Source organism: Parus major, chromosome 2, assembly GCF_001522545.3.
Source record: "Parus major isolate Abel chromosome 2, Parus_major1.1, whole genome shotgun sequence".
Taxonomy (NCBI): Eukaryota; Metazoa; Chordata; class Aves; order Passeriformes; family Paridae; genus Parus; species Parus major.
Genome location: NC_031769.1, coordinates 107,671,766 through 107,697,877, shown reverse-complemented (window position 1 = coordinate 107,697,877; position 26,112 = coordinate 107,671,766). Strand labels below are relative to the sequence as shown.

The 26,112-nt window shown below is 37.7% G+C and overlaps 1 protein-coding gene across 2 annotated transcripts; it reads left to right on the top strand.

The window, feature by feature from the left end:
* Positions 1-326: 326 nt before the first annotated feature.
* On the top strand, positions 327-25,663 carry DSC1 (desmocollin 1). 2 transcript variants are annotated; one of them, XM_015620189.3, is made up of 17 exons: positions 327-653; positions 3,098-3,182; positions 5,700-5,902; positions 6,364-6,483; positions 7,669-7,824; positions 8,736-8,880; positions 9,145-9,311; positions 11,487-11,621; positions 12,488-12,673; positions 13,971-14,230; positions 14,440-14,582; positions 15,541-15,756; positions 17,294-17,527; positions 20,213-20,334; positions 21,424-21,660; positions 22,306-22,351; positions 22,438-22,530. In XM_015620189.3, the coding sequence occupies exons 1-16, from the start codon at positions 615-617 to the stop codon at positions 22,342-22,344; spliced, it is 2,487 nt and encodes an 828-aa protein (XP_015475675.1). In that variant the 5' UTR covers positions 327-614; the 3' UTR covers positions 22,345-22,351; positions 22,438-22,530. The 2 variants fall into 2 exon arrangements, with proteins under 2 accessions (XP_015475675.1, XP_015475674.1); XM_015620188.3 differs by lacking the exon at positions 22,306-22,351 and having other exon boundaries at positions 344-653; positions 22,438-25,663.
* Positions 25,664-26,112: the final 449 nt, after the last annotated feature.

Here is a 26,112-nt window from a genome sequence, read left to right as displayed (position 1 = left end):
AAGAAACTCGTCCGAAAACCCAAAAGTTTGGCTCTGAGCGCAGGGCACTTCGGCTCGCCATGGCGGCCGCCGGCCGGCACCGCCCCGACGGGAAGGGACGGGACGGGACCCGCCCGTACGGAACCTGCGCCCCGCGGAGCGCGGCCCGCAGGGAAAGGGAAGCCAAGGGAAGGCAAAGGAGAAGGGAGGAGAGGCGAGGGTGCCGCGCCCGGGAGCGGCACGCCGGGGCGGGGGCAGAGCTGTCCCGGGCGCGGCTCCGCACGGCTCTGCGCGCAGCCGGCGCCGCGGCGGGGCGGGGTAGCGCGGGGAGGGGACGGGCAGCGCTTCGCCGCGGAGGTGGGCGGCGAACGGGCGGGGTGTTCCAGCGCCGTGCCCGGGACGGGCATTACCCAAAAGGCCGAAAAAAAAAAAAGGCAGTAATTAAAGTCGCCGCTGCCGCGCGCGGTCCCACCCTCCCCACCGGCCGGCTCCTGTGGCAGACGGGAGGGGACAGCAGAGCCGGGATCCCGCGGAGTCGCGCCGCCACCTCCGCCGCCACTTCGCGCTCGCTCCCTCGCCCGCCGTGGCAGCACCGACGGCGGCGGCTCCCCCCTTCCCGCCTAGCCCCGCGCACCATGGCCCCCGCAGCCCCCTGCCTCGTCCTCGGCCTCCTGGTGAGTGAGGGAGGGAGAGAGTGGGATCACTGGGATCACGAGTGGGATGAATGGGATGAGTGGGTGCGGAGTGGGAGCGCGGCGGAGCTCACGCGCCTGGCCGCGCGTTTCCTCGGCTGCACCGCGGGCGCGCAGCGCACGGCAGAGACATCCGAGCGGGTGATCTCTGGCTGGCTCTTCAAGTCGGGTTTCTCCTCGCCGAGGCCCTTGCGAGGGGCGCAGAGCAGCGCGGAGGCTGCGCGGCCGCGGGGCGCACCTCGGGGGAGCTTGGGCGCCGGCAGGAATCCAGTGGGGTGCGAGGCTCACCTTGGGACAGGTGGTCGGGTGGCTTTTGGAGCCTGCCGTGAGGTTATGCGACGGGCACACGCTCGGGTCGCTGATGCTGCTGCTGGTTATTCATAGAAAAAGAAATAAAAATACCGCGGTTAATTTTATTTAAATCTCCCCCTCTGCTTCTCCCCACCTGGTTCTCCCTTTGCCGTGGGAAGGATTGTGCCGCAGTGTGGAGCGTATTGAGCTTCTCTGAAAGAGTTAGTTGTGCGTCCGACACTTTTCAGCGATTTCCTTTAACTTCAGTTTATTGTATTTGTACATAATTATCAGCTTCGGAAAGGCCTTTGGCAGGGAGAGCAGGGGAATTCTCTCTCACGTTTTATTTTTTTTTTTAATTTGTAGTAGATGAGTAAAAATGATTTGTCTTTTGTTTCCTAGCCCTCTTCCTCCTTATTAACATTGCATTCACAAAAAATAAGGCAGATGATCGTTTGAGCCTGTGAAAGAAAAATGCTTGCTAGTGTTGAAGTTCTGAATTTGTTATTTTAATCTTAGTTGTATATGCACATTGAAATGAAAAAGTTACTATTTCAGACAGTGTGTGCTTGCCTTTGCAAGGATATTAAAGTAAAATCCAAATAAATTAAAGCAGCTTTACTCATACATCTAATAAAAAGAAAAAAATTCTTTCATCAAGCAGAAAAAACCAAACACTCAAAGGAAAAAAAAAATCATGAGTTGTTTTCTTTGTGTAAAGTGAAAGGACATCACAACTTATTTTTACTGATGTTTTCTTATGTCTTGATGTCCATGAATAACTACTACTTACTTTTGTTTAACTCATCAGTAGTTCTTTGTGCCGACATCAGACTAGTATTTGCGTTACTATTTAAAAACTAGATGTCATTGATTCCTAAAATATTTCAGAACAGTGTAAAAAGATGTTGTGATTTCAATAACTTAAAAATTAGTGCGGTGTCTTTCAGGAGAGAGTGTTTTATTAAGTGTTTGCTAATAAGAAAAGGCTATTAATACATATGCAAGGATGTTTAAATTATTTGTATATATGCAATTTTTATATCTGCTTATATATATAAGGAACTATGTGACGAGCTTTTATGGTGCAGACACAGCAATTTTTTTTAAAGGGTCCTAAAGAGTTTAAAGTATTTTTATTTAAATATTTTCTTAATAAGCATCACAAGTAATTTTCAGGATTTCCATTCCCTATTTGCCTCTTTATACCTTTAATCCTAAAGGTATGTGCAAAATAAAAATGCTTTTCCTTTTTTGCTAGACTTTCATCCTAAATGAGTAGAGGCACTTTAAAGGGTAGATAGATTTATTTACATTTTTCTATGTCTTTGTTTAATCGTCTGTGTGATTTTTGGATTACAGTTTTAAAGATGGTGATAGAAACTAGGCAGAAACATACACATATAATCTGAGATCAGGATTCACTTGCTCTCTGCTGAGGAAAATCTTTGTACCTCTGTGTGATTCTTTTTAGAAAAAGGTCTGGTTATCTGCTACTCATTTGAATTTTTAGGAGGACCCTATTTTGTAACTGGTTATATGGGAGTGGATTTATTTATGTCATATCTAATTGCTGAAGCTACATTTAATTAGCTTGTTGAGAATGCACTTTTAAGATGCAAAGTGATATATAAGTGCAAGTGTCGTCATGTGGTTTTAATGAGACACTTGTCCCTTTAATGTTCAGCATCACCACAATTCTACCAAACTGAGTGTTGATGGATTAAACCTTAATAATTTAGAGACCTTGGATCTAAATTGGCCAGGAAAGCTGTTTGAGGGAGCGTACATCCAAGCTGTATTTTATGTTTTCTCTACTGAAGTAATAGTGTAGGTAAAATCTTCTAGTCAAAGGGAACTCAAAGGAACCACTGTCAGTGGTGCAGTGATTTTAGAAAAAAAATGAAACACAAACCATGGACAAATCCAGGAGCAGTAGCCAGATCTTGTTTCCAGTTCGAAACTTTGTATGCTGTGCTGCACAGTACCTGAATTTTTAGGGAGGAGTGCTTTATGTGCTGTTTCACTTGTTTGTCATAACAAACAAACAAATCAACCAAAGTCAGCATCTGTGTCTAGTTCAAAATACCATGTAATTATGTGGGTTTTTTCCTATTTCTTCATTTGTTTTCTAGGTGCTGAGTTTGTGCTGTGAAGCTTGCAAGAAAGTAATTTTTCATGTTCCTTCTGAACTAGAGGCCGACACGTTAGTTGGCAGAGGTGAGAGAAACTATGAAATTCCCAGCTTAACAACACAGCATTGCACCTTTGCTGGAGATGCTGTTAGCAGTGGAGGTGACTTTATTTTTAATGGAATGAATGGATGACTGGAGAGCCAGCTAAACAGCTGGATCAGCCTTTTTATGAAGGATACGCCCTGTGTTTGTTATGAGTTTGAGCACCAGCTCCACGCATCCATTTGACTTTTGCATAAAGAACTATTGTCAGTTTACAGGATTTAAAACTAAAATGGCAGAATTTAATGTTTTCAAAATTTGGAGCGTAAGGCTTACTGTTTAAATAAATGCTTGGCATCCCAAACCTCACCTGTAACCCACAATCATATGAAGAGGAGAATAAGTCATTTGGACAAAGGAAATGATAAAAAAAGAAGACAAAACCTGCTTAACCAGGCACCAAGAGGCTGCTGTTGTGTGGAGCACGGATGTGACTGCTCAGCAGTGCTGGGGCACTCAGAGCACACGAGGGGATGTGTTGCAGAGGTGTCCTGCATGCACATTCTGCTGGGAGAGTGCTCCTGTCTGACTGGACAGTCTGCCTCAGTTTAGGGCAGCTTACAGGTGACTGAGAGGAGTAGAGACCAGAAAACATCCCACTCCTATTTTTTTCAGACCAGTCTTTCAAAGGCAGCTTTGAAGGGTGTGGCATAGGAGGTGCTGAAGGATTCTGTGCTGCCTGAGACTGATTTTGAAGATTCAAAAGTGCCCTTTGTGAGTCCTATGACAATAGAGAAGTATGCTTCAAGTCTGCAGTCCCAATCTGTATTTCTGTAGAAGGAACAAATAAAGGGAATTTGTAGTTTATCACAATTGCCTAGAAAATCTAGCTTTATAGTGAAAATTCCTTGATCTTACTTTTAAATTTTAAAACTAAGAAGGCTGCTAAAGATGTGTGAGTTTTCATAGACTTTAACGTTTCTCTATGTAAATAAACTTAATTAATATAAAAACTAAAATTCATGTTCTTGCAGTGCTTTGAAAGATATTGCATAATGTGGAACTTAATTTTTTCCCCAAAAAACTTTTAATGAAGCCATTATAGCTCAAATGACATCACTTAAGCATTTATGGAGAAATATTTTGCATTGATACAAGGACCATACCTTGACAGTGAAATTAGTCAAGCTTTTCCAGCTTATCATAAGGGTACTTTATACCTTATACCAGAGTTTTGAAAGAATAAAAACCCCACAAAACTACAGCTAACCAACCAAAGGGTTGACTCATATAACCATCAGAACAATATCTCCAGTCTGGTAATTTTTGAAATGCAATGTTGTAATAGGCAGCAGTATGAGGCACTTTTAAGTGAGGCAGTGATATTCTTTTCAATACTTCATTTGCACTGTACAGATGAAAAAAGTCACTTCTGCAGTACCATAGAAAGTCTAGGAAATCTTTATTTGTGCATTTAAAAGACTTAAGAAGAAATCACATCATATTTAAAATTATGCTTCCCATCTATTTTTGCAGTTTTGAAAGCAAAATTTAATTTAGTTTATTGAAAGTGTCATATACATACACAGGATGAAATTCTGAATCTTCATGGATTTTGCAATCAGCTTTCATACAGCAGTGTCCCACCCACTGATACCATTGAAAGAGTACTGAACAGTTTTGATTTTGAGACCATGACACACCTCTTGTACTCTGCAGTGATCATCTCTTTGGAGCTTGAATCTCTGATTTTCATCCTTTTCAGGGTGCAAATAATTTTTTCTTAGTGCTGTGGTCATATCCTGACTTTGCTTTTATTCCAGCTGTAGTGCTAAACTACTTGCTGGTGCATCGAGTTCACTGAAGTACAAAAAATCTGGTTTAGCCTCAAGTGATAGTGAATACTATGAAAAATAGCTGGGAAGTATGCTGAAATTACCTGTATGGGATTCTATCACATGCATATTGAAAAATTGCTAATTGTTTGTTCTAGAGTTAGTCTTTATCTCTCCCATCTGTCTGCCTCATAATTTAAAAGCCTTTGTCCTCCCAAGAGTATTAAATCACATAGTACCAGTTAGTGCTTTCCTCCTGAGGGCAAATCTTCCAAGATGTAACATCTCCATTGGGCATTTGCATTAATTAATCGTCTTCACCGATATTGCAGGGCATGGAGCACGAGGCAAACGTAATAGCTACTGGTCCAATAATGGGCATGTCTGCAATGTTTTTGCATTTAAATGTACATAATTTCATCTCTGATTCTTCAATAATTTTACCAGTGTAATAATGTTTTGTTGAGTGATATCCATAAAACACCCATGTAGTTTAGGAAACACTAATGAACACAAGAGTAGCAATTAATGAAAACTTCATCAAATGTGAGTGCATAAGTGGGTTTTAAAATCAGTATTTGTGATGCTTAAATACTGAATGAGAAGCTTTTGAAGACTCTGTCAGTAAATAAAATTTTTATGTGGGGCTTGCGGTTTTTTTGTTCTATGAGGGTTTTTTGTTTTTTGCTGTTTGAGTTATTGTATATTTTTTTTTTTTTTTATAGTTGATTTGCAAGAATGCCTTCAGTCTGCAGAGTTTATCAGTTCCAGTGATGGGAACTTCAAGGTTCTAGAGGATGGTTCTGTGTATACAACATCTGCTCTTTCTTTGTCTGCTGAGAAAAAGACTTTTACCATATTACTTAAGGACATTCAAGAAAAAGTTGAAAAGAAAATACACGTTAGCTTGGTGGAAGAAGAAAAAAAGGTTAGGTTCTCATTTCAAGATATCTTAATTATTTTTCACAGAGTACAGCTTCATACTAAGTATGTGTAGTTGAATTTTAGAATTCAAATAATCAGGCAAAATACTGGTGTAGAGTGTGTTTTTATTTAGCAGTTGTTGATTACTGTGTTGCTTTAGTCAGCAGATTTGCTTTCTCACATGGGAGATGCTAGCAAGTAGCATAATCAGGAATGTCAAGAATCTTAAAAGCCATGTTTGAGGAATTAAAGCAGATCTTAGTCATGCAAAGTGTTACAAGAAATGAAAAAGCTTGGAATATTATCACAGATATAATCAGAAATTAAGACCTTGGAAAAACAAATTGTCAGTAGGAAGACTTGCATGGATGGAAAAAGATGGAAATGCAGATGGCAGTTAAGCAAAAAATATATGCAGTTAAGAATATATGGATGTATTCTTATCTGTCTATCCTCTCGACCCAGACACCGAAGACCAGGCATTCTAGAGATACAGTTCTCAAGAGAACCAAAAGAAGATGGGGCCCTATTCCATCTGTCATGATAGAGAACTCACTGGGACCTTTCCCACTGCAAATACAGCAGGTACATTTTGTATGAACCTTAATTTTATGACTATGGTAGTATTGTATGTGACTTTTATGATGAAGAAAACGAGCTGTCTTGTATTCTGTACCGATTCTACGACATTCCTGCTAATGTTTCTCTGTCTTTTTCCACCCTGTTCCTTGTATATCTCATTATTTTGTATCTGAAATAACTTGTGATCTTAGTTGGAGTGAAATGGAATTGTGCAAAAGTTGAAAAAAGAAGTGAGACATACTCTCAAAGAGAGCTCTTTGGCCTGGAGATCAGTATGTGTAATTAAAAGAAAAGCAATAGAAAACAATCTTCCACTGAACATTACTTAGAAAACGATTTTGTAAATGTAGACTGGGGTAAATTTTGCCTGCTTGTCTACATCCTTTCTGGAGCTTGAGGTGTGTACCTTCAGCCTTGAAAATGGAGTATGGCCTATGTTATTCAGAAAAGTACTTACTGGGAGAAAACAAGTAGGCGTGAAACAGAAATGCAAGAACTGAAGTTATCATAGATCCATCTAGCCTTCTCTAGATTACAGAGTGGCTGGTAGCAGATGTGTAGAGACAAGTGTAATAACAGAGTCTGTGCAGAGCAATCATTCTTCTACTAATCTTACCCTCCTAACTTCTGGCATCCATTAAATAAGGAAAGTATTTTGGGAGAAGAGTGTTTATAAATAGATAAGTCTAATGTTGCCTCCTTGGTGCTCATGATGAGATGCAGATGCTATCTGAATTGGCATATATCTGAACTCTAAACTATGTGGTCTTTCTTCATTTCTTCCTTCACTTTTTCTTCTTTAGGTGCAAACCACATTCTCAGTGAATGCACTAAAATTAAAGTCTCTTGAACTGGTTCAGAAATGAGCTGTCTGTATCTGAATATGCCTTGAGTGTGAAGTATTCTAGAGAGATTGGATTTCAGATTTTTTTTTTCCTTATACTGTCATTTCTGTAATTTGATAGTTATAAATATTTATGAGTTTGAATTAACTTTCCTTCTCATGTACACATATTATAAAGGAAGGCAGTCATATGTCAGGTTGTTCTGCTATTCTGTGCACAGTAAATCAAGTTTGTTTTTTAGTTTTAGGAGTTTTTGTGTGTGCTAAATATGATTGTGAAAAGAGCAAAATGTATTGAGATGCTGTTGCTGTTTTATCTTGGGCTTAAAAATATCTTCTTATAGGTCCAGTCAGACACAGCTCAGAACTACACAATTTATTATTCTGCAAGTGGACCAGGAATTGATCAAGATCCAAAGGGTTTGTTTTACATAGAAAGAGAAACTGGAAATATCTTTGCTACTCGTGCGGTAGACCGTGAACAGTATCCAAGTTTTCAGGTACAGGCCTATGTTGTGTAAATATCATTAAATATATATATATATATAGATAGATAGATAGATAGATAGATTGATTTTATTTTTATTATTTTTTTAAATCTCTCATGCCTACATTTGACAGTTGGATTGCAGGGGATATGGCAGCAAACACGATCTGGAATCTCTATTTTGAGTAATATCCTTGGTGTTGAAGAGATAAAATCAGTAGTAAATAAATAAATAGCTGGTCATCTAGATCTTGAGAGTACTTTTGGTTTTTTTACTGCTTAATTTCTAATTGAAGCATGAATATAGCGAGCTATTGGGTTTGCATCAAATTTTCAGGGAAGGTTGAAAAGATCTTCAGAAAACTGAAATAGATGGCTGTGGTTTTATGAGTCTCTCAAGCTGTTCAGTTCTGTTAACAAGGTACACTGCTCTCTCTACTGGCTGAGAAGTGTAAGAAGGCAATTAGCAGAAACAGCTTCTAAAATGTAATTTTCAGTACCTATTGCTGCATTTTATTAGGTTATGCTTTAATGGGCAAATAGTTTTGCTCTTCTTTTTGTTTTGTTCTAAATAACAATGTATACATCTAAATTTTGGTAGCTGTGATGCCTTGTAAACACCTGGAAAAAAGGTGTTCAGGAAACTTGGAAAAAGTGATGGAGTTGGAGGAGGGGTCAGGGGGAAAATGAGTAAAGTACTTGTAGTGTTTGAGGAATGGGGGGGAAAGACTGGAAAGCATTCAAAGGTTTTGTTCTGCTCTCACTCTGAGATACCAGTAACATACCCTTCCACGTGCCTTAAGAGCCTGGTCTTGAGAAGGATGTGCTTTGCACACTGTATTTCATTTCATTTTATTGACTCCTCCATTGAACTAAAAATGTAATAACACTACGTGTTACTTAAGCACTGAATTTTTCTTACAGATCATTTGCTTTGCAACCACCCCGGATGGTTATTCACCAGAAGTACCCCTTGTGCATACAATCAGGATAGAGGATGACAATGATAATGCTCCATATTTTACACAAGACCTTTTTGAATTTTGTGTGCCTGAAAATTCCAGACCTGGTAAGAATTTTTTAAAATCACTGAAGACACCACTACTCAGCTCTGTTACATACCAGTATGGCTAGGTGTGATCCTTCCTTTAAAGACATTTCAGTTGGATTTCCTGGGGAGTATTATGTTTCAGAAAAGGCTGAATTTGCAAAGAGCAGCAGTAAATGATCAGGTAGCTCTTGCCACATGTTTAAAACAGAAATATCTTTTCAAATAATTTTTTACTATTTACAGATTTTTCTGGAACTAAAAATTGCTGTATTGTGTTCACAGGTGTTGTTGTTGGAAAAGTGATTGCAGAGGACAGAGATGAGCCTTATACTCTCCATACCACACTGAAATACCGCATTGTGTCTCAAACCCCACCAATTACCCCAGCATTTTCTTTACATGGTGACACCGGTGTCATCTCTGTATTACTGCCACAGCTGGACAGAGAGGTGATGTTTCCTGAAGCATTCTCAGCTGTCATTTAGTGCACAAAGATAGCTTAACACTACTCTGCTCTGCCCTGTGAGACCCCACCTGCAGGGCTACATCCACTTCTGGGCTCCTCAGTGCAGGAAGGACATTGACCTCTTAGAACAGGGCCAGAGGAGGGATGTGAAGAAGTTCAAATCCAAAAGTTGGAGCACTTCCTCCATGAAGACAAGCTGAGAGAGTTGGAGTTGTTCAGCCTTATAAAAAAGGGAAGTGGATTAAAACTAGAAGAGGAGGCATTTAGGTTAGATGTTGGGAAGAAATTCTTTACTCACAAGGTAGTGAGGCACTGGAGCAGGTTGCCCAAAGAGGTTGTGGATACCCCATCCCTGGAAGTGGTCAGGACCAGGTTGTACAATGCCCTGAGCAAACTGATTTAGGGGTTAGAAGCTTATGGGGGTGAAATCCCATGGCATGGGCAGGTTGGAACTAGGTGACCTTTAGAGTCCCTTCCAACCCAAGCCTTTTTGTGATTCTATGAAATGCTGGCATGGGAATCAACAGACATAGTTTCTTTTTAATTTTTTGTTAATGCCTCTAAGGACTTTGTGATGCTTTTTGGAGACCTGTAATTAGTCCAGAGAGTTTCTGCATAGATTACCATATTCTAGCTAACTTTGGCAGAGAAATTCCTACTGCTCAGCTGTTCAACCTATGGAATTTTTACATTTTTACTGAACACTTTCTGTGTTGAGGAATTCCATGACCCACTGTTTCCTCCTAATTAAGCTTGATTTGCAGTGCTTCTTGATTCTTCATAGAGAAGATGAACCAGTTTCTCTGGAAGTAGTCAGTCATCCTATATTAACCAGAAATATCTCCAATAGTTGAAACCTAAACAGTAATACACCATTTCTTAGAATTAATGTGCCACCCATTTATTTTCATCAGCCAACTTTCAATCAAATAAGATACAGGATTTATTTTTTTTTTGATAGAATGTCATACAGAGATAGTCTACACTAGGAAAAGAAATTACAGGTGCATGTAATTCAGAATAATAATTCTAGCATAAGACAGTCATTCTAGGAAACATTGCAACAGACACATCTCTTCTGAAGATAAAAGGAGTTATATTATGACATACTTGTGTTGTTTTATGACTGAAAATCCATGTAAAACGTGATGTTGCAAAATTTTGCACTTGCAGATACAGTGGTCAGCTTTTTTAGCAAGAGAAAATTGCAGTGCTTGTGAGCATCACCATGACTACTAAGAAGGTTGTTGCAGTGACTACTTGAAGGAAGGAGGGATTGAAAAACTAGTCCACTGCCTATCTTTGAAAGATAAACACATGTAGTAAAACAGATTTAATTCGTGCACCAGAGAAACCGAATGCTAATTCCAAGCATTCAGAACTAGAGTTATTATCTTGATTTACAAACTTTCTCTTTTTGTGCCTAATCAATCTGCACTGTCTTGTGTTCCCTCCCCCCTCCCCTCTGTCCACACTTCTTTTTTCTCAGTCCCCCTTTTCTTGGTTGTTCACATTAAAAAAAAAAAAAAAGAAAGAAAAAGAAAAGCAAAAAAAAAGCTTTCTGTTGTTCTGGCTCAAGTTAGGGATTTAAGTGGGCTGCTTCCTATCGAGGAGCCCCTTGGAACTGATAAGGACACCAAGTCCTTCAGTGCCAGACCCTGCCAAATGACAGGCATTGTCTTATCCTGTGTTGCCCAGACAGAGGCTGGTTGCAGCACAGTTTTCATTCAACCTCAGTGAAATAAGAGACATAATTGAAACACCTCACCTGCTGGCAACCTGAGGGAATTCTCTGTTGCTCTAAAGGGGAGACAAATAGCAGATGAAAGTGTGTTATCTGTATCTTCCAAAGCTTCAGGTTCTGGAAAACAGTGCTGACATTGTGAGAAGCTTTATTTGGTACAGGGTATAGCATGCATGTTACTAACATATGTTGAACTCAGTGCTGCTTAGCCACTGAAGATTATTTTGCTGCTTTTCCTTTTGAGCTATTGCACAAAAGGCCCCAAAGCTAATTGTCCCATTTTGTTGGTAAGCTCTGAATTTAGAGAAGAGTTATGGAACAGGAGTGGAATATTCAGTTCTACTCCTATGTTTAGCTATGCAATTAAAAAAGTGAGCATGACAAACTTCTGTATGCTTTTATTCTTCTTTTTAGCTTGTACCCAGTTACACTTTGTTAGTTGAAGTGAGAGATATGGCAGGTCAGCCTTTTGGTTTGTGCACTACAGGAACAGTTGTCGTCAAAATTGAAGATACAAATGACAATGCACCATCCTTTAAACAGTTACAAGTAAGTCTGCATAAGTAAAATGTCTGTATAAGGGCTAAAAATGAAGTATTTTCATCCCCTTTCTAATTTCCTGATGGACAGTCCCTCAAATATGGAGTCTAATGCCCTGAGATAGTTAATGCCAGTATAAATGTCTTTGCTTATTCTAGCCATGTATATGATTCAGGGCAAAGAGTATGTCTCAATAACCATGTACACATCTCAAATACCACAGGAGATTTTGTAATATACAATCTATGAAAAAATAATTCATTTTTCATAAGGGACACATGGAATTCTGTTCACTACTATAGAATATCATAAGTAATATTAATTTGAGAATCACTCTTACCTGATCTTCTTCAGCTTGTACAAAATAAAGCTGCTCTTTAAAAAGATAAAATACAAAAAATGGTTTCATCTTTTATCATCTGAGTAGAGAGGTATTTAATCCTTCTTGGCTTTTATTCAAGTTATTTTTAGTTTGTTTGTTTATATATTTTTAAATTTACCCCAGTGCCTTTTCTAACTCTCAGCTTGATCATGTTGTTTGCAAATTAGAGTTATAGTTGATAAAATTGAGGGAAACTCTGCTAATCTGCCTTTCCTGGAAGGAGAATTCCAGAATTAGGTCAGTGATAGTTTGAGTGTATGAAGAGGCTGAAATTTCAGTAGTGCTGTCAGGAAATGTTTATTGTTTGATGCAGGGTATAAGGGAGGAGTGGGGAAAATATGCTAATGCATGGAAACAAATTGTTACAGCAGCATGGTAAATTGATCCCTTAAGCTGAAGTAGTCTTATTTAAATATGGTGTTCTTCAGTCCTGCCTTGTGGAACGGGATTTTCTGATTTAAATATTTTTATTATTCTTTTTGGGTACTCCAAGTATGAAACACGAGTGGAAGAAAACCGAGTGAGCGTAGAAATACTGAGAGTCTCTGTTGTTGATCTTGATGAACCTGGTTCACCTGGCTCAGGAGCAGTATATGAAATTATACGAGGAAATGACGATCAGGCCTTTGAAATTACAACTGACAAAAACACAAACGAAGGAATACTGTGTGTTGTTAAGGTAAGTAAAAATTGGAGGGCTGGGGGAAAATTTATGGGTTTTCTAGTTTTGATTTTAAAACATAACACATAAAGCTCAGATTGTTCCTCAATTTTGTATGCTCAGAATCCAAAGAATTTGGTTTTTCACTTCAGAAGAGCTTGGTGCTTTGGCCTGGTTCTACAGCTGGAGTTTTTTAGATTTAGGAATGTAACTGAGGAATGCTTCATGGTTTTTTTACATAAGTGACAGAGTGGCGAAGCAGGCAAAGATTGAGCACCTCCTCTAGTCTCATTCTCTCCGGCAGTTAAGTAAACTTCCTATTTCAGCATAAAGCTCTCCAGGTTTTATTCTGCAGTGTACTGACTTCAGGTTTGCTTTTCTGGCATGTGAGGAAGTCCATATACATACAAGAATTTGCGTCAGTTTAGTTATTTGTTATAAGTGCTTCACAGATGTGAGGTAAAAGGCCCGTTGCACCTGTACTCCAGCACATCTCTTTGCCTCTTGTCCATTATATTTTATAACTGCCATAGGAGGTAACTTCTAAGGAGCAGAAAAGATTACTATTAAAATTTGAACATGTAAATTGTAGAGGTAGAGATGCTAGTAATTTTTTAAATTAATCCTTTAAAATTTATAACTATATTTTTATAGATATGATATTATTTATTATTATTATTTATTTATTTTGTTCCTAGTAATCATTAGAACTTTTTTTAAAGTTCTGTCCCTGGTATATGAACACAGCTGAAATTTCTCACATTTATTGTAATGCTGTAGTAGACTAGAGAATATTATGACTTTAGGATAATATTAGCTCTATTAAAGGCATAAGATGACTTTGGAGAATGTGTCTGAAGAATAAATGGTAGCTACTTACTGTCAGCTCCATAAATTGCCAGATGCATTTGTAACTACTAGAATGAAGTGTGATTGACTAATGGTAAAAAGCAAATGTAAGCTAAAATATATGTATATGTAAGCTAAAATAATGACTGACTAAATATGGAAGAAGAAAATCCTCCACTAAATTTAGTTTCTTTTTGTTCTTTTAGTAACTCATTTTCAGAGTTTATCCAAAATACTGCAGTGGTTCTGCTTGCTTGGGTGTTTTTCAGGCCCTTTTCTTTGACTAACTTAAAACTTTTTTTAAAAAAAAATCGTGTTCTTTTACTCTGTCTGGATGGCTTGTTTGAGGACAGTTGGCTTCTTTTGTATATAAATGTGATACAGTTTCAGCTGTAATAATTGCGTATTGAAAACAGTGCTAGGCTAGGTTTGAAGGGAAAAAACCTCTGCCTCACCTTTGTTACAGGGACTGGACTATGAAACTGCCAAGCAAAGGATCCTGGTGATTGGAGTGAACAATGAGGCACCCTACGTGCTGGCTCCCCACTCACAACAACTTTCCCAGAGCACCTGCTCTGTTACTGTGCATGTGATGGATGTGGATGAGGGACCGGTGTTTAAACCCTGTCTGCTGCGCTTGGATGTTAAAGAGTGCGAAGATATTGGAACGGCTATTGGGAGATACGTAGCAGAAGATCCAGAAACTGGAAATAGTGAGGGCATAAGGTATGAAACAACCTTATTGACTAGTTTTTTTTGGAGTACAGCATGGGTGGGATACGGGAAGGGGGAAATAGTTGTTGAGGCTGTACGTATGTGTGTGCACCTGCACACCTGTGAGCATATGTGAATATGTGTATCTAAAATATGTGCGTGCGTACATACACACATGTGCTGTGTTTGGGATCAATAACAAGACAAATTATTCTCCACAGATACCGGATACCACCTGGCCAGTGTAATTGGATCAACATAGATGACAAATCAGGTGAAGTCAGAACTGTTAGGGTCTTGGACCGAGACATAGGCGAAATGAGACGAGGTCAATGCAATGTCACAGTTCTTGCAATAGACAGAAGTGAGTACTAAAATCCTTTTAGTAATTTTAAAATGAAAGATTTTGTTGGATTATGTTTCTTCTATTTCTTGACTATTCTTTTTTAAGTGATAGCTCCTGGCAGCTGTCTAGCTCTGAGCTCTGAGCTAGACAACAGCAAAAGTAGAGAGGAAATTTTGAAAAGAATTTTGTAGCAAAAATTTCTAACTCTGTCCAAGTTTGTATATTAAAGTTAAATGTAAATAATACAGATTTAAATTGTTTAGAACTTCTGTTGTCTATAAAGTAAACATGACGTAGGCATCTGCAATCAAATGTTTCTTGAAAAAGGATTAAAAAATAGACTTGATGTAATTTCACTGGAATGCAGATGCAAGCACTGACCATTTGTGTATTGGAAAAACTAATTAGGAGGAGGATTTCATTCATTCTTGCATGTAGACTTTGGTGATACAATATGGGCCACTGAGGAATGCCTGGTGACTTAGAGGGTAGAGGACAGAAAGAAGTCCCCTGTTTCCTTAGTGATTGTGTTCCCAGAGGAGGTGGAAGTAGGGAAAGTGTAATTAATTTTCTCCTTCCAGAAGTTAAAAAGGCTGGAAATCTTCACTTTCTGCTTTTGTCTCTGTCTTAGTGTCCTTCACTCTTGGCTTACGAGCTCTTCCTCCTCTTATCCTTCTGTTAGACTAGTATGTGTTCCCACACAGACACACACGCTCAACAAAATACAGTCTGCACATGCAGAACATGGAGATGTGGGAGCTGCTGATGCATCTGCAACCAGCCAAGCAAAGAGAAGCAGCCAAGAAAGAGCTGTGAGAACTCCCCCTCTCTATCTGGCTAAATCAGCAGTTGCTTTGTGCCTTGCTTCTAAACATGGATATTACAGTTGATGATATTTAATTGTGAAAGTTTGGACTAGAAATTAATGTGTGAATGTTAGAAGTAAGTGCTAAAACTAGTTATTTTTATCTCCTAGATGGTAAAACAGGCACTGGAACAATCCAGGTTTGCATTGTGCCTGGCAACAAGAATTTCCCACGACTCACTCAAACAGACTACATCATGTGCAGAGACAGAAAACCAATCTGCCTCACAGCACAGGATGGCGATGAGGCTCCTTACAGCGCGCCCTTCGTGTATCGCATCACGGACCGGAACCTGGCTTCCATGTGGAAGCTAACTCCACACGATGGTATGTTAAAACTTCCTCCTCCTCCTCCTCCTCACTCAGCTGTAGGCTGCCCAAGGAGGCTTTGCTGTCTCTCACTTAGGTGGTCTGCAAGAATAGATTAGATGAATCTCTGTTTGGAATTGGTGTAGTCAGTGGAGCTACTTTGGGACTCACTGATGGTCTCTAGTGATCCCTCTAGTTCCCCTCTAGTGGGAAGGGACCCATAAAGAAGATGACACTGTTGGCATCCAAAAGGCAAGGAGAAAGATCTGTCTCTTAATAAGAGCCTTAATAAGAGCGCATAAATAAGAATCTGTCCCTAGCATCCCTGGGTCAGCAATTAGCTACTGTCTGAAATTATGATGTAAGAAGGTCAGGAGAAAGAATAAAACCTGATGTAATGCATTGCATCAACACCTGGAAGAGCAACTGTAGATTCATAGTTCATTGAAATGGCTAGTAGGTCCAAAGACAAATAGAACTTTTCTTATTCTGTTATTATGATGGAGAACTGGGAAACTGAAATTTTACCTGAAATTAATTATAGGCTGACAAAAACAAAAGTTCTGAAAGTTTTTTGTTACTAGTGCTGTTATCCAGCAGACTTTTTGTAAAGCTGAGCTGGGTGAAAGAAAGCCTATCTCCTTTAGTATATATTTTAATTTTTATAGAAGTAGATAAACAATTTATTAGCAAAGGAATCACTGTTTCCTGAAATTTGTTGATCTAAAAAGTTATAGCTCATGGTGTTTTCCTGGTGGTTGCCAGATGATGGCAACAAGAGCAGCACATAAATTTGCTACTATGGTGACATGAATTAGTTGTAAAGGATCTGGTTCTGTAGCATTCCATCAAATATTCACTAAGAAAGGCAAAAGACAGAAAAGTCTGAAAGCAAAGACGTGTAAGAATTTTAATGTTTATATCAGACAAATTGAAAACCACATTTTGGATAATACATGTTGTTTCATATACTTCATCATAAAACAATCATTATGCGTATCAGTGTCAGTCTTGTACATGTTTTTACAAATTATTTCTTTTGCCCCTTAAAGAATATGGTCATTAATCATTGCCTCTAAACAGGGCAGGAGATTAATTTTTTTTTTTCCCCTCGCTAAAAATAGTCATTCTCACTGAATACAGCAATATAAGTAAAGAGTAGAAGAGGTATAAATTAAGTTTATAATTAATTAATTCAAATCACGCTACCAAAGGTCTTTTAAATAAATGCCAGGTTACTTTACTAGTAAGCCTAAGCAGTGTCATTTCCTATAATGAACTAAATTATCTTCAGAGTTTTAAATCACATGTTTTCAGAGGGTTGTATAAGGTATGCTTTGTCAGTTCTAACATTTAAAAGGTGCTGAAAGTATAAATTCTTTCAAGATGTAGTTTTGTATAAACACATTTAATCTAACTTGAAACTAACTAATATGGATCTGGTAGCAGTATAGCTGTAACAGAAGGGAAAATTGTGATTATGGTCACATTTGTGACCACTGAGTTCCAAGAATTGTTGACCGTAGATCTGGTTTTGTCTATTTTTTTTTTACAGATAATTCTTGGTATCTTTCACCAAAGAGTGATATTCCATATGGAATTTATGAAATTCCTGTAAGTGTGATTGATAATGGAGGAAAGATAGGAGAGAACACCGTAAGAGTTAACCTCTGTGACTGTGTTACTCCAAGTGAATGTGATGGCAGAACTCGTCAGCTGTCTGGAGGAAATGTTACCCTTGGTCTCTGGGCCATCCTTGCAATGATCTTAGGATCATTATTATTGCTGCGTAAGTACATTTTTTTAAACACGAAGTACAATTCATTTATTATAAAATTAGCTGAGAACATGATTTAAACTTGATTCAGACATTTTTATTTTGGTGGTTGTATAGGTGTCATCACTGACTTAATGTACCTGCTCTATTTGAACCAGTATCACAGGCTTCCTGCTCTCATCTTGTGCTATAGTTACTTTGTGTGGATTTTTGTTTATTTGTTTAAGTATATTTTTTGCATGATCATGTAAGTGAGGCCAAAAAACCCTGCATTTAGCACTTGAACCAAAAGACTTCAGAAAAGTTTGTGAGTTCTAGAAACATTTCTGTTTCTAGGAATGCTGAAATCAATTTCCCAGAGCATTTTGTGTTGTGGATTAAAACATGGAATATCTGAGACACTGGATTTCACAAGGGATTTTACAAGACCCCATATAATCATGGAACCATTGAATATACTGAGTTGGAAGGGACCCATCAGGATCATTGTGTCCAAATCCCGGCCTTGCACAGGACACCAAGAATCATGCCACAGGCCTGAGAGCATTGTCCAAACACATCCTGAACTCTGTCAGGCTTGGTGCTGTGACTGCTTCCCTGCAGAGCCTGTTACAGTGCACAACCACCTTTGGGTGAAAAACCTCCTCCTGATATCCAACTTAAACCTCCCCAGACTGAGCTTTATGCCATTTCCTGGAGTCCTGTCGTTGGTGATGGGACTGAAGAGATCAGTGTCTGCCCCTGTGCTTCCCCTGAGGAAATTGTAGACTGCAATGAGGTCTCCTCTCAGTCTTCTCCAGGCTGAACAGACCAAATGACCTCAGCAGCTCCTTATACAGCTTCCTCTCAAGGCTCTTCACCATCTTCATGGCCCTCTTTTGGATGCTCTCTAATAGCTGAAAATCTTCTATATATTGTGGCACCCAGAACTGCACACAGATGAGGCTGCCCCAGTGCAGAGCAGAGAGGGACAATCCCCTCCTTTGCCCAGCTGGCCATGCTGTGCCTGATGCCCCCCAGGACACGCTTGGCCCTCCTGGCTGCCAGGGCACTGCTGACTCATGTTCAGCTTGCCAGTGACCCCCAGGTACCTTTCCACAGCTCTGTTCTCCAGTGACCCTTTCCCCAGTTTGTATGCACAACCAGGGTTGCCCTGTCTGAGGTGCAGAAACATTAAGAGACAGGTTGAATAGTTCACAACAGACCAAAACCTTATATATATATGTTGTGCTGCAGTATATATATATATACTGGAGCTGCCTAAAAACTAACAGATTCTGAGAAGGGTAATGCTGTTAACCAGTGAGATCATGACAGTGATATATAAAAGCAAAAACAAGTTTGTTTGTTTGTTTGTTTGTTTGTTTTTTACCAAAATCAAACATAGTGTAACTAATAACATCCTTAAAAACCACAGAGGATATGCTGCAGTAGCTAGTATTTCAGAATTTGGTTTAGATTTTTTTTTTTCCCTTTTTTCTTATCTATTTTTTCTGGTCATAGTAAAACTCCTGTTTTACTATGTTTACAGCTCCTGTTGAATGTCAGGTAGCTGCTCTTACATGAGTAGCTAGAGCACTGGTACCTGGAGATGTTTTGAAGGCTAGCCAGATCAATGTTTTATCTCAAAGGGGCAGGTACCCAAATTTGGGATATATCCTGAAGGTGGAATTTTCAGATGTGGGAACATACAGTACAGGAACTGTGTGAAATGTCACCTACCTCTTTTCCACTGCCTCTTGATTGCATCACTTACGAATAAGTCCTTTATTTTACTGTGGATAGGTTTTACCCTACATATTCTCTGTGTCATGGATGTCTTCTTCCCATCTGTCAGCATCAGGAAGCAACCTTCTGGAATCACTGACTGCATATCTCTCTGACAGCTGATGGTACAGAAGCTAAATTAGCTTGAAGGTGGCTCTTGGCCAATTTTCACAGAAGTTTGTATGTTCAGAGATGAATTTGCTCAGTGGGCAGATAGGCAGAACTGTTCTCCCCCTCATGGGCTTTATTTCTAAGCTAACAATTTGAAAAATGAAGAAAACAGAGTGGTTCTCTGGATGAAAGGTTTAGTCATTTGTTTAGGATAGGTATTAGGTGATTATGATTCTGTTATTCAGTCATTTTTGGGTGAGTCTCTGACAAGAAAAAGTAGTATTATTAAGAGGAATAAAATGAATACAAGGGATTAAATAAGATTGTTCTATAGCATAATGTTGGAAGTCCTCCAGGGTTCTGCTGACCTTTCCTGTGAAACAGAAGTTTCTGGTTTTGGGACATGCAGCTTGACTATTAGTTCCTTATGATATAATTTGACATTTGCATATTCAGACATGAAAAGTATGTACAATCTAATTGTAGGCATAAGACATGATTTTTCACCTGGGTTTGGACCAAATTTTTCATTACTGTGAAATTGTGTGAATCACAGTGCTTTCATAAAGGATGCTTGCACTTCTTTTAGAAAAACCAGATGTGTTTTAGAAGAATGAAATAATTCAACAATGCAGTGATTACTCCCTATACTGTTTAAAAAAAAAGAAAAAGTGAATATATAAAGCTTTAAGTATGGGCATTTTTGGAAATGATTTTTTTTTTTTAAACCACTCTTGATGCTTAGGCCCTTAAAATTCATTATCCATAAGTAGATACCGTTGTGAGGTAAAAATTATAGTATTATTTCCTTTTCCATAGTAATTCTGATCACAATTTGTGGCTGCTGCGGTGCTGGGGTAATGCACAGGCAGGTGACTGATGATTGTGCCAATCACAATTTAATCATTTCAAACACAGAAGCTCCGGGAGAAGAAGTGATGGTGAGTTGTCTTGTTTTTATCAACACAGAAACTTGCAGTTGAGATGTCCATAGCATTGCAGTTTGAGAACAGGACCACCTGCAAGTAAATGATTTGATAAAGGAAATAAGCAATCAAGGCAAGGATCATTAGATGTACTTTGCTATTTAACAAGAATTTGAAAATTCTTACTTTAGGTAGAGGTGGTAGTACTATATACATTTATTTAAACATGCCTTGTAGTCATTAGGCTGGCTACTTGTAATTCTTCCAGATTTTGATGATTTGGTTGAAAGCTTCAGGTGAACATTTGAATAACATTTCCAGTCATTTTAAACAATGAGATTAGATGGAAATTAATTATTTTGACTATGTTGAATACGTGTTAATGGCAAAACATTATTTTTAGTTGGAGAAGGATAGCACATAGCTGCTATCCTGTATATATCCTGTATATATCCTGCTATAGTGTAAATTGCAGGTGCAATTTCTGCCCTTTTCCTGAAAAATTACCTCAAATGCAGTAAATTTCATGAACAGTCCATATTCATGTAATTTCTCTTCTTTGTGGCATCTAAACTTCTTTCAGTCTACCATGAACATAGTTCAGTCTGGGACTGCATTCATGCAGAACTGAGCTCTTTAGATTCTACCTCTTTTCTGTCATCCTCCAGCCCCTCTTCCCTAAGAAGAGGAGATAAGTTTAAAAATAATATTTCATATTGAAAACCAAAAAATCGTTACGGTGGCAAGAGTCAAATTTCTTGTTGCCTATGAAGCGTAATGTAGTGCCATTATGGAATGACGGATTACACTGGGATGAAACTTCCATTTTTTTGATATCATATTGTATTTAAATGCAGATATCTTCTCTCTTGTCATAGTATCCTTTCCCAAGATTATTTACTCATCTTTAGATACAAAGTACTAAGTATAGCCTTTTGTTCAAGATATCATGGTGCCAGGACAGACACTTGTCAAATTTCAGTTGTGAGAGTTTCTGATTGCTGTTTCTTCTTTTGAATTAAAAAGGACAAATAAATGAGGAGAAAAAAATATGTCCTCACTACTGCTTTTTGTTTTGTTTTTGTTTTATTTTGTTTTGTTTAGGATCACAATATAATTCCTCTGCAAAATACATGTGATCAAGGAGGTTATGGAGTAAAAACAGGAGAGCAGCAAACATTTGAAATGGTAAAAGGAAGAGGGCATACCTTGGAATCAGTCAAGGGAGGTGGACATCAGACTCTGGGATCAGTTAAAGAAGGAGGAGGACAGCCTATGATGGATACTTGTAGATACTCCTACTCAGAGTGGCATAATTTCACACATCCTCGTTTAGGCGAAGTAAGTATTCTGAAACTGATTTTCTTTGAAGTGTAGGTTATGGTCAATATATGCAGGCTTTTCAAGGAAGATGTCTAAATGTGCTAGAAAAGTGGCTTTCTGGTTTTGGTTTCATTTCATTTTTCCTTTCCTTTGCTCCTCTGCATCCCCTTTGGAATATTGCTCTTTAAGGAGTAATCCTTGATATATTTCAGACATAAGTGTAAATTACTTTCTTCTCTTGGCTTAAACGAAAGGCAGTGTGCTATTTTTCATTTTGAATAATTTAGAATAATTACTGAAGCTTTTGTGAGTTTTTCTGAGGATGTCTGTTTGCTTTTATTCTAACTGCTTCCTTTGTGCTAATTTAAACCTGTGTTTAATTTAAACCTCCTTTAGCAATGGAGTGGAGCAGGAATGAATGTACAGCATTAGAAATGTAGTCACTCCATTTCTTGGAGATCAAAAAACTCTCACTACTTGCCTAACTAGTTATGTATAAATCAGTCTTTTAATGTTCAGTGAATTTTAGTTGCTTGACAGGTTATTTAAACACGTTCTTCCTCTTTTATTGTTACATACATGATTAATAGAAATTATTTCTTTATTACTTACATTTTGTAGTCGTAATGATATAGACCAATCATGTGCATTTTTTGTATGTAGGAATCCATTAGAGGACACACTCTGATTAAAAATAATTGAATGAAAGGTAAATCAAAAAGAAATTTTTTTTTTTGCAATATGTTTAGGATAACAATTTAAGAAAATAATAAGATCTGTTCTGTTCCTATCCAGAAGGTGCACCTATGCAGACAGGATGAAGAACAGAAGCATTCTGAAGATTATCTCCTTTCATATAACTATGAAGGAAAAGGATCCTTGGCTGGCTCTGTAGGCTGCTGCAGTGATCAGCATGAAGAAGAGGCACTTGACTTCTTAGATCAGTTGGAACCCAAGTTTAGGACATTAGCAGAAACATGCATCAAAAGATAAATGTGCCTTTCACAGTGCTGAAAAAGACCTGTAAATAAGTGGCTGTTATAGTTTTGTGATATAGGGTACTTTGGAATTGAGGGGGGTAGAGGTTTTTCAAAATTAAGACAGACTGGTAAGAGTGTAAATAACTCTTGCTTTAAATTTACATTTTCTTACACTGGATACATTCTATCAGAAAAAAGGGATTCAAAATATTTTTTCTTTAGGTTAATATAGTAATGCTAGTTTCTATTTAGATAACATTTTGCATTCTTTGTGATTGCTCACAATGCAAAACTTGGTGTTCTGTTAATTAATTATCCAGCTTCAAAATCTTACTATATATGGCTTTGGAGAAGGAAAACTTTATAACTTCCTGTTTCTTTGTTCTCTTTTAATTTTGTTGAAATGAAGCAAATCATATTGTTGGTGGATGTCAAATACCTTGTTAACTTATATGAACTGAGATACGAAATATTTTTTCATTTTGGACGTAAAAAATACTCATGAATATATTAGAGAACTTTACATTTTGATTAAAAATTAAATATATATATATATATATATTGTATATATGTAAAATAATATTCAAAAATATATTTTTCTCCTAATGGGTTACTACCCATCAAACTTGCTATCCTAAGGGATTTATGGTGTCACCACATAGGGTATCAGCATTGTATGCGAGGATGTATTTTTCTTTCAAGGAAATAAGAGATTAAAAAAAAAAATAAATAAAAAAATCACGCAATAGAGGAAACTATCAAAGGAATGCAATATAAATCTCATGTTTACTTCACAGAAGTTTGTACCTCAGTTTCTTGTGAGTTTTGACATAGTATCACTGCAGAAATGATGACCATTGCCAAGAGTTTTGTCCAGTGTAGCTACCACTACCTTTTCTACTTGCCCTGTAATGGACTTCATTAAAGTGTTTCTTTTGGAAGTAGAGCTTGGCAGAAGATAGGGCTCAAATGGATTGAGTACACTGCATTAATAATGTGTTTCAGAGATACCTTTTTACTAAGATGCAAAATTTCACTGGGAGAAACTCTCTGTTTTAGTGTAATTTGGGGTAATTGTAGAGGTCAGCATTTACACACATCTCTGGCAGAAACCATCTGAATCCCATTTGTTACTGTTCTAGATTAAGCACACGTATACACTATATATATATATATATATATATACACACAAACACACAAAAGTCTGAAATACCTTTGGCAGATGACAGCAGTGGGACATGAATGCAGGTGGAATTCCACCTCTGCTTCCCATGTTTTAAGTGTTTGTTTAATGTTTGCACTCCTGGTTAAGCAATCTGTCTTCTGTCCTCCAGGAATTCTTTTGTGCCTTAAAAGAACATCTCGGTGCCTATGAGAAACTTGTGCAATTGCTTATTTCTGTAGCTAGAAGTCTGCTTTTAGGATTTGCTCTGTAAACATACGCCTTAGAGATATTTTTAAAAATTTACTATAGCTAATGATCTGTAAAAGGAAAAATTGCTAACAATTGCTAAGAGTCTTGCTGCTCTAAATTTCAGTTGCTGCTGACTTCCAGTGGTTGCAGTTCATTCCATATATGATATTATATATAATATCATATATGGAATGAATTATATGAATGATATATATATATATATATCCATATATGAATAACGGTCAGTGAAAACCCATAACAGTATAAAAACTTATCAACATTATAAAATAATACTTCTAAAACTTTGTTTCACACTGTAAAGGTGCTTCAGAATATTTCTAGTAAGCACTAGCTGTGGTTAAGGACTTCATAGACCAAGGTTAAATACATTTTACTGTATTGTTTGAAAGTGGTAATGAACTGATCCTGAAGTAAATACACTGCCAGTGGCAAGAATGACAGTCACCAGCAGCAAACTAACTGGATAGCAAGGTGTTACAAACTTGTTTCATTTAAAAAATGTGTGCTAACACTTCTTTTCTGAACACTGCTTATCTTTATCACTAACATAAACAAAATTTTCTGTACATGGACAGTCAGATCTGTGACTGATAAAAGTCAGAATTTCTCTGCTGATGCCAGTGGAGCTGTGCTGACTATGTCAGGTGAAGATCTGTCCACTAGTGATTTTCTTGCTGCTTTGTGTCTTGCACCTTTATGTTTAGCTATTTGCTATACACATTTTAAGGTAACAGTAATGTCTCCCCCTCCCCCTTTTAATGTTTGGTGGTATTTTTGTTTGTTTGTATTTTAAATTATATAAAAGTCCTATGGTTCAGAAGGACCTAGGATAAATAACGACTGCACTCTTTCGAAAATTACTTGGAGGGTCGTGTAGAGAAATCCCTGTGAGTATGCTTTCTTTCCTCATAAAATATAGTAATAGTACTTTTCTAAAAGAATAGACCAAATTTGTATGAGCTTAAATTGAATCAGTGTTGGCTGCATTAAACAGGTGGTTGCCAACTTATCATCCTAGAGTAAAAATAATACATTATTTAAATCAGAATAATCCTTTTCTAATCTAATTTACCTTTAAAATGTTTTATTTGGGTTTTTTTTGTTGTTTTTTTTTTCTTTTACATTTCAGCAAACATAGATTAATTACTTTTTTTTTTCATTTTTAAACAAAGTAGAAATCTGGAATCACTTCTACTCCTTTGTCTCTTAAAAAAGTAAAATTCTGAGTTGAACCAGCTATTTCTGTAAAACCAAGACTAGAAGTGAGGTGCTTTAAAAAACAGAACTGCAAAACATTATTTTAATTTTTTCTTCTAATTATGTGAATGGAAACTTTGTATGAAGCATTAAAGTTTACAGATACCAAGTACCAGGTAACATTTGTGTAAATCTTATAAATGGGATATTTCAAAATATATAATTCACTTGTTGTTACTGTCTTGAATTGCCTTAAAAATTGTGAAGATTTCTTCCCTTCAATTAGGTAATCTGCAATCTACCTAGATGTGTCGAAATTATCTTAACATCATATTTTTAGGTATATTTTGTACAACAGTGAGTAATAAATTTTTTGCAAAATAAAAGAATGTTCTATAAAAACTCTTCATTTCTTGTGCGTGAACCAGTTTATGAAGATAAGTATGCCTGTTTCTGAAGGGGATTGCATTTTTAAATTTTAATACAAGCAGTTTTGTGCCACTCTAGTTCTGTAATGCAGGTAGTACTTGTCCTTGCAGCATGAGCTGTGGGGGGGCCGAGCTAGAGTTTATACTTGGCAAATTCAGTATATAAAAGTACAAAGCATTACTCTGTCATCTAGCTGATAATTTACAAAAAGTACACAGCGCCTGCTTTGAAGACCTCATAAAAACCATTTGAAAACCAGTAGCAGCAGATTACCCAAATTTTAACATATTTGGCATGTAAAGCTGCAGAATATCAGTGTAGTGGAGTTTATGATACTATGACCAGGAGACAAGTGCAATGTAAGTTTGGTTATCCAGCTTCTAGGAAAGGGAAATTCACAGAATGGCTGAGATTGGAAGGGACCTCTGT

What these genes read in the sequence shown, in the direction of transcription:
- DSC1 (XM_015620188.3), top strand. Translation starts at nt 615, where the DNA reads ATGGCCCCCGCAGCCCCCTGCCTCGTCCTCGGCCTCCTG. An exon ending in CGACACGTTAGTTGGCAGAG is followed by an intron (nt 3,183 to 5,699) that starts GTGAGAGAAACT and finishes TTTTTTTTATAG; the next exon opens with TTGATTTGCAAGAATGCCTT. An exon ending in AACAGTATCCAAGTTTTCAG is followed by an intron (nt 7,825 to 8,735) that starts GTACAGGCCTAT and finishes TTTTTCTTACAG; the next exon opens with ATCATTTGCTTTGCAACCAC.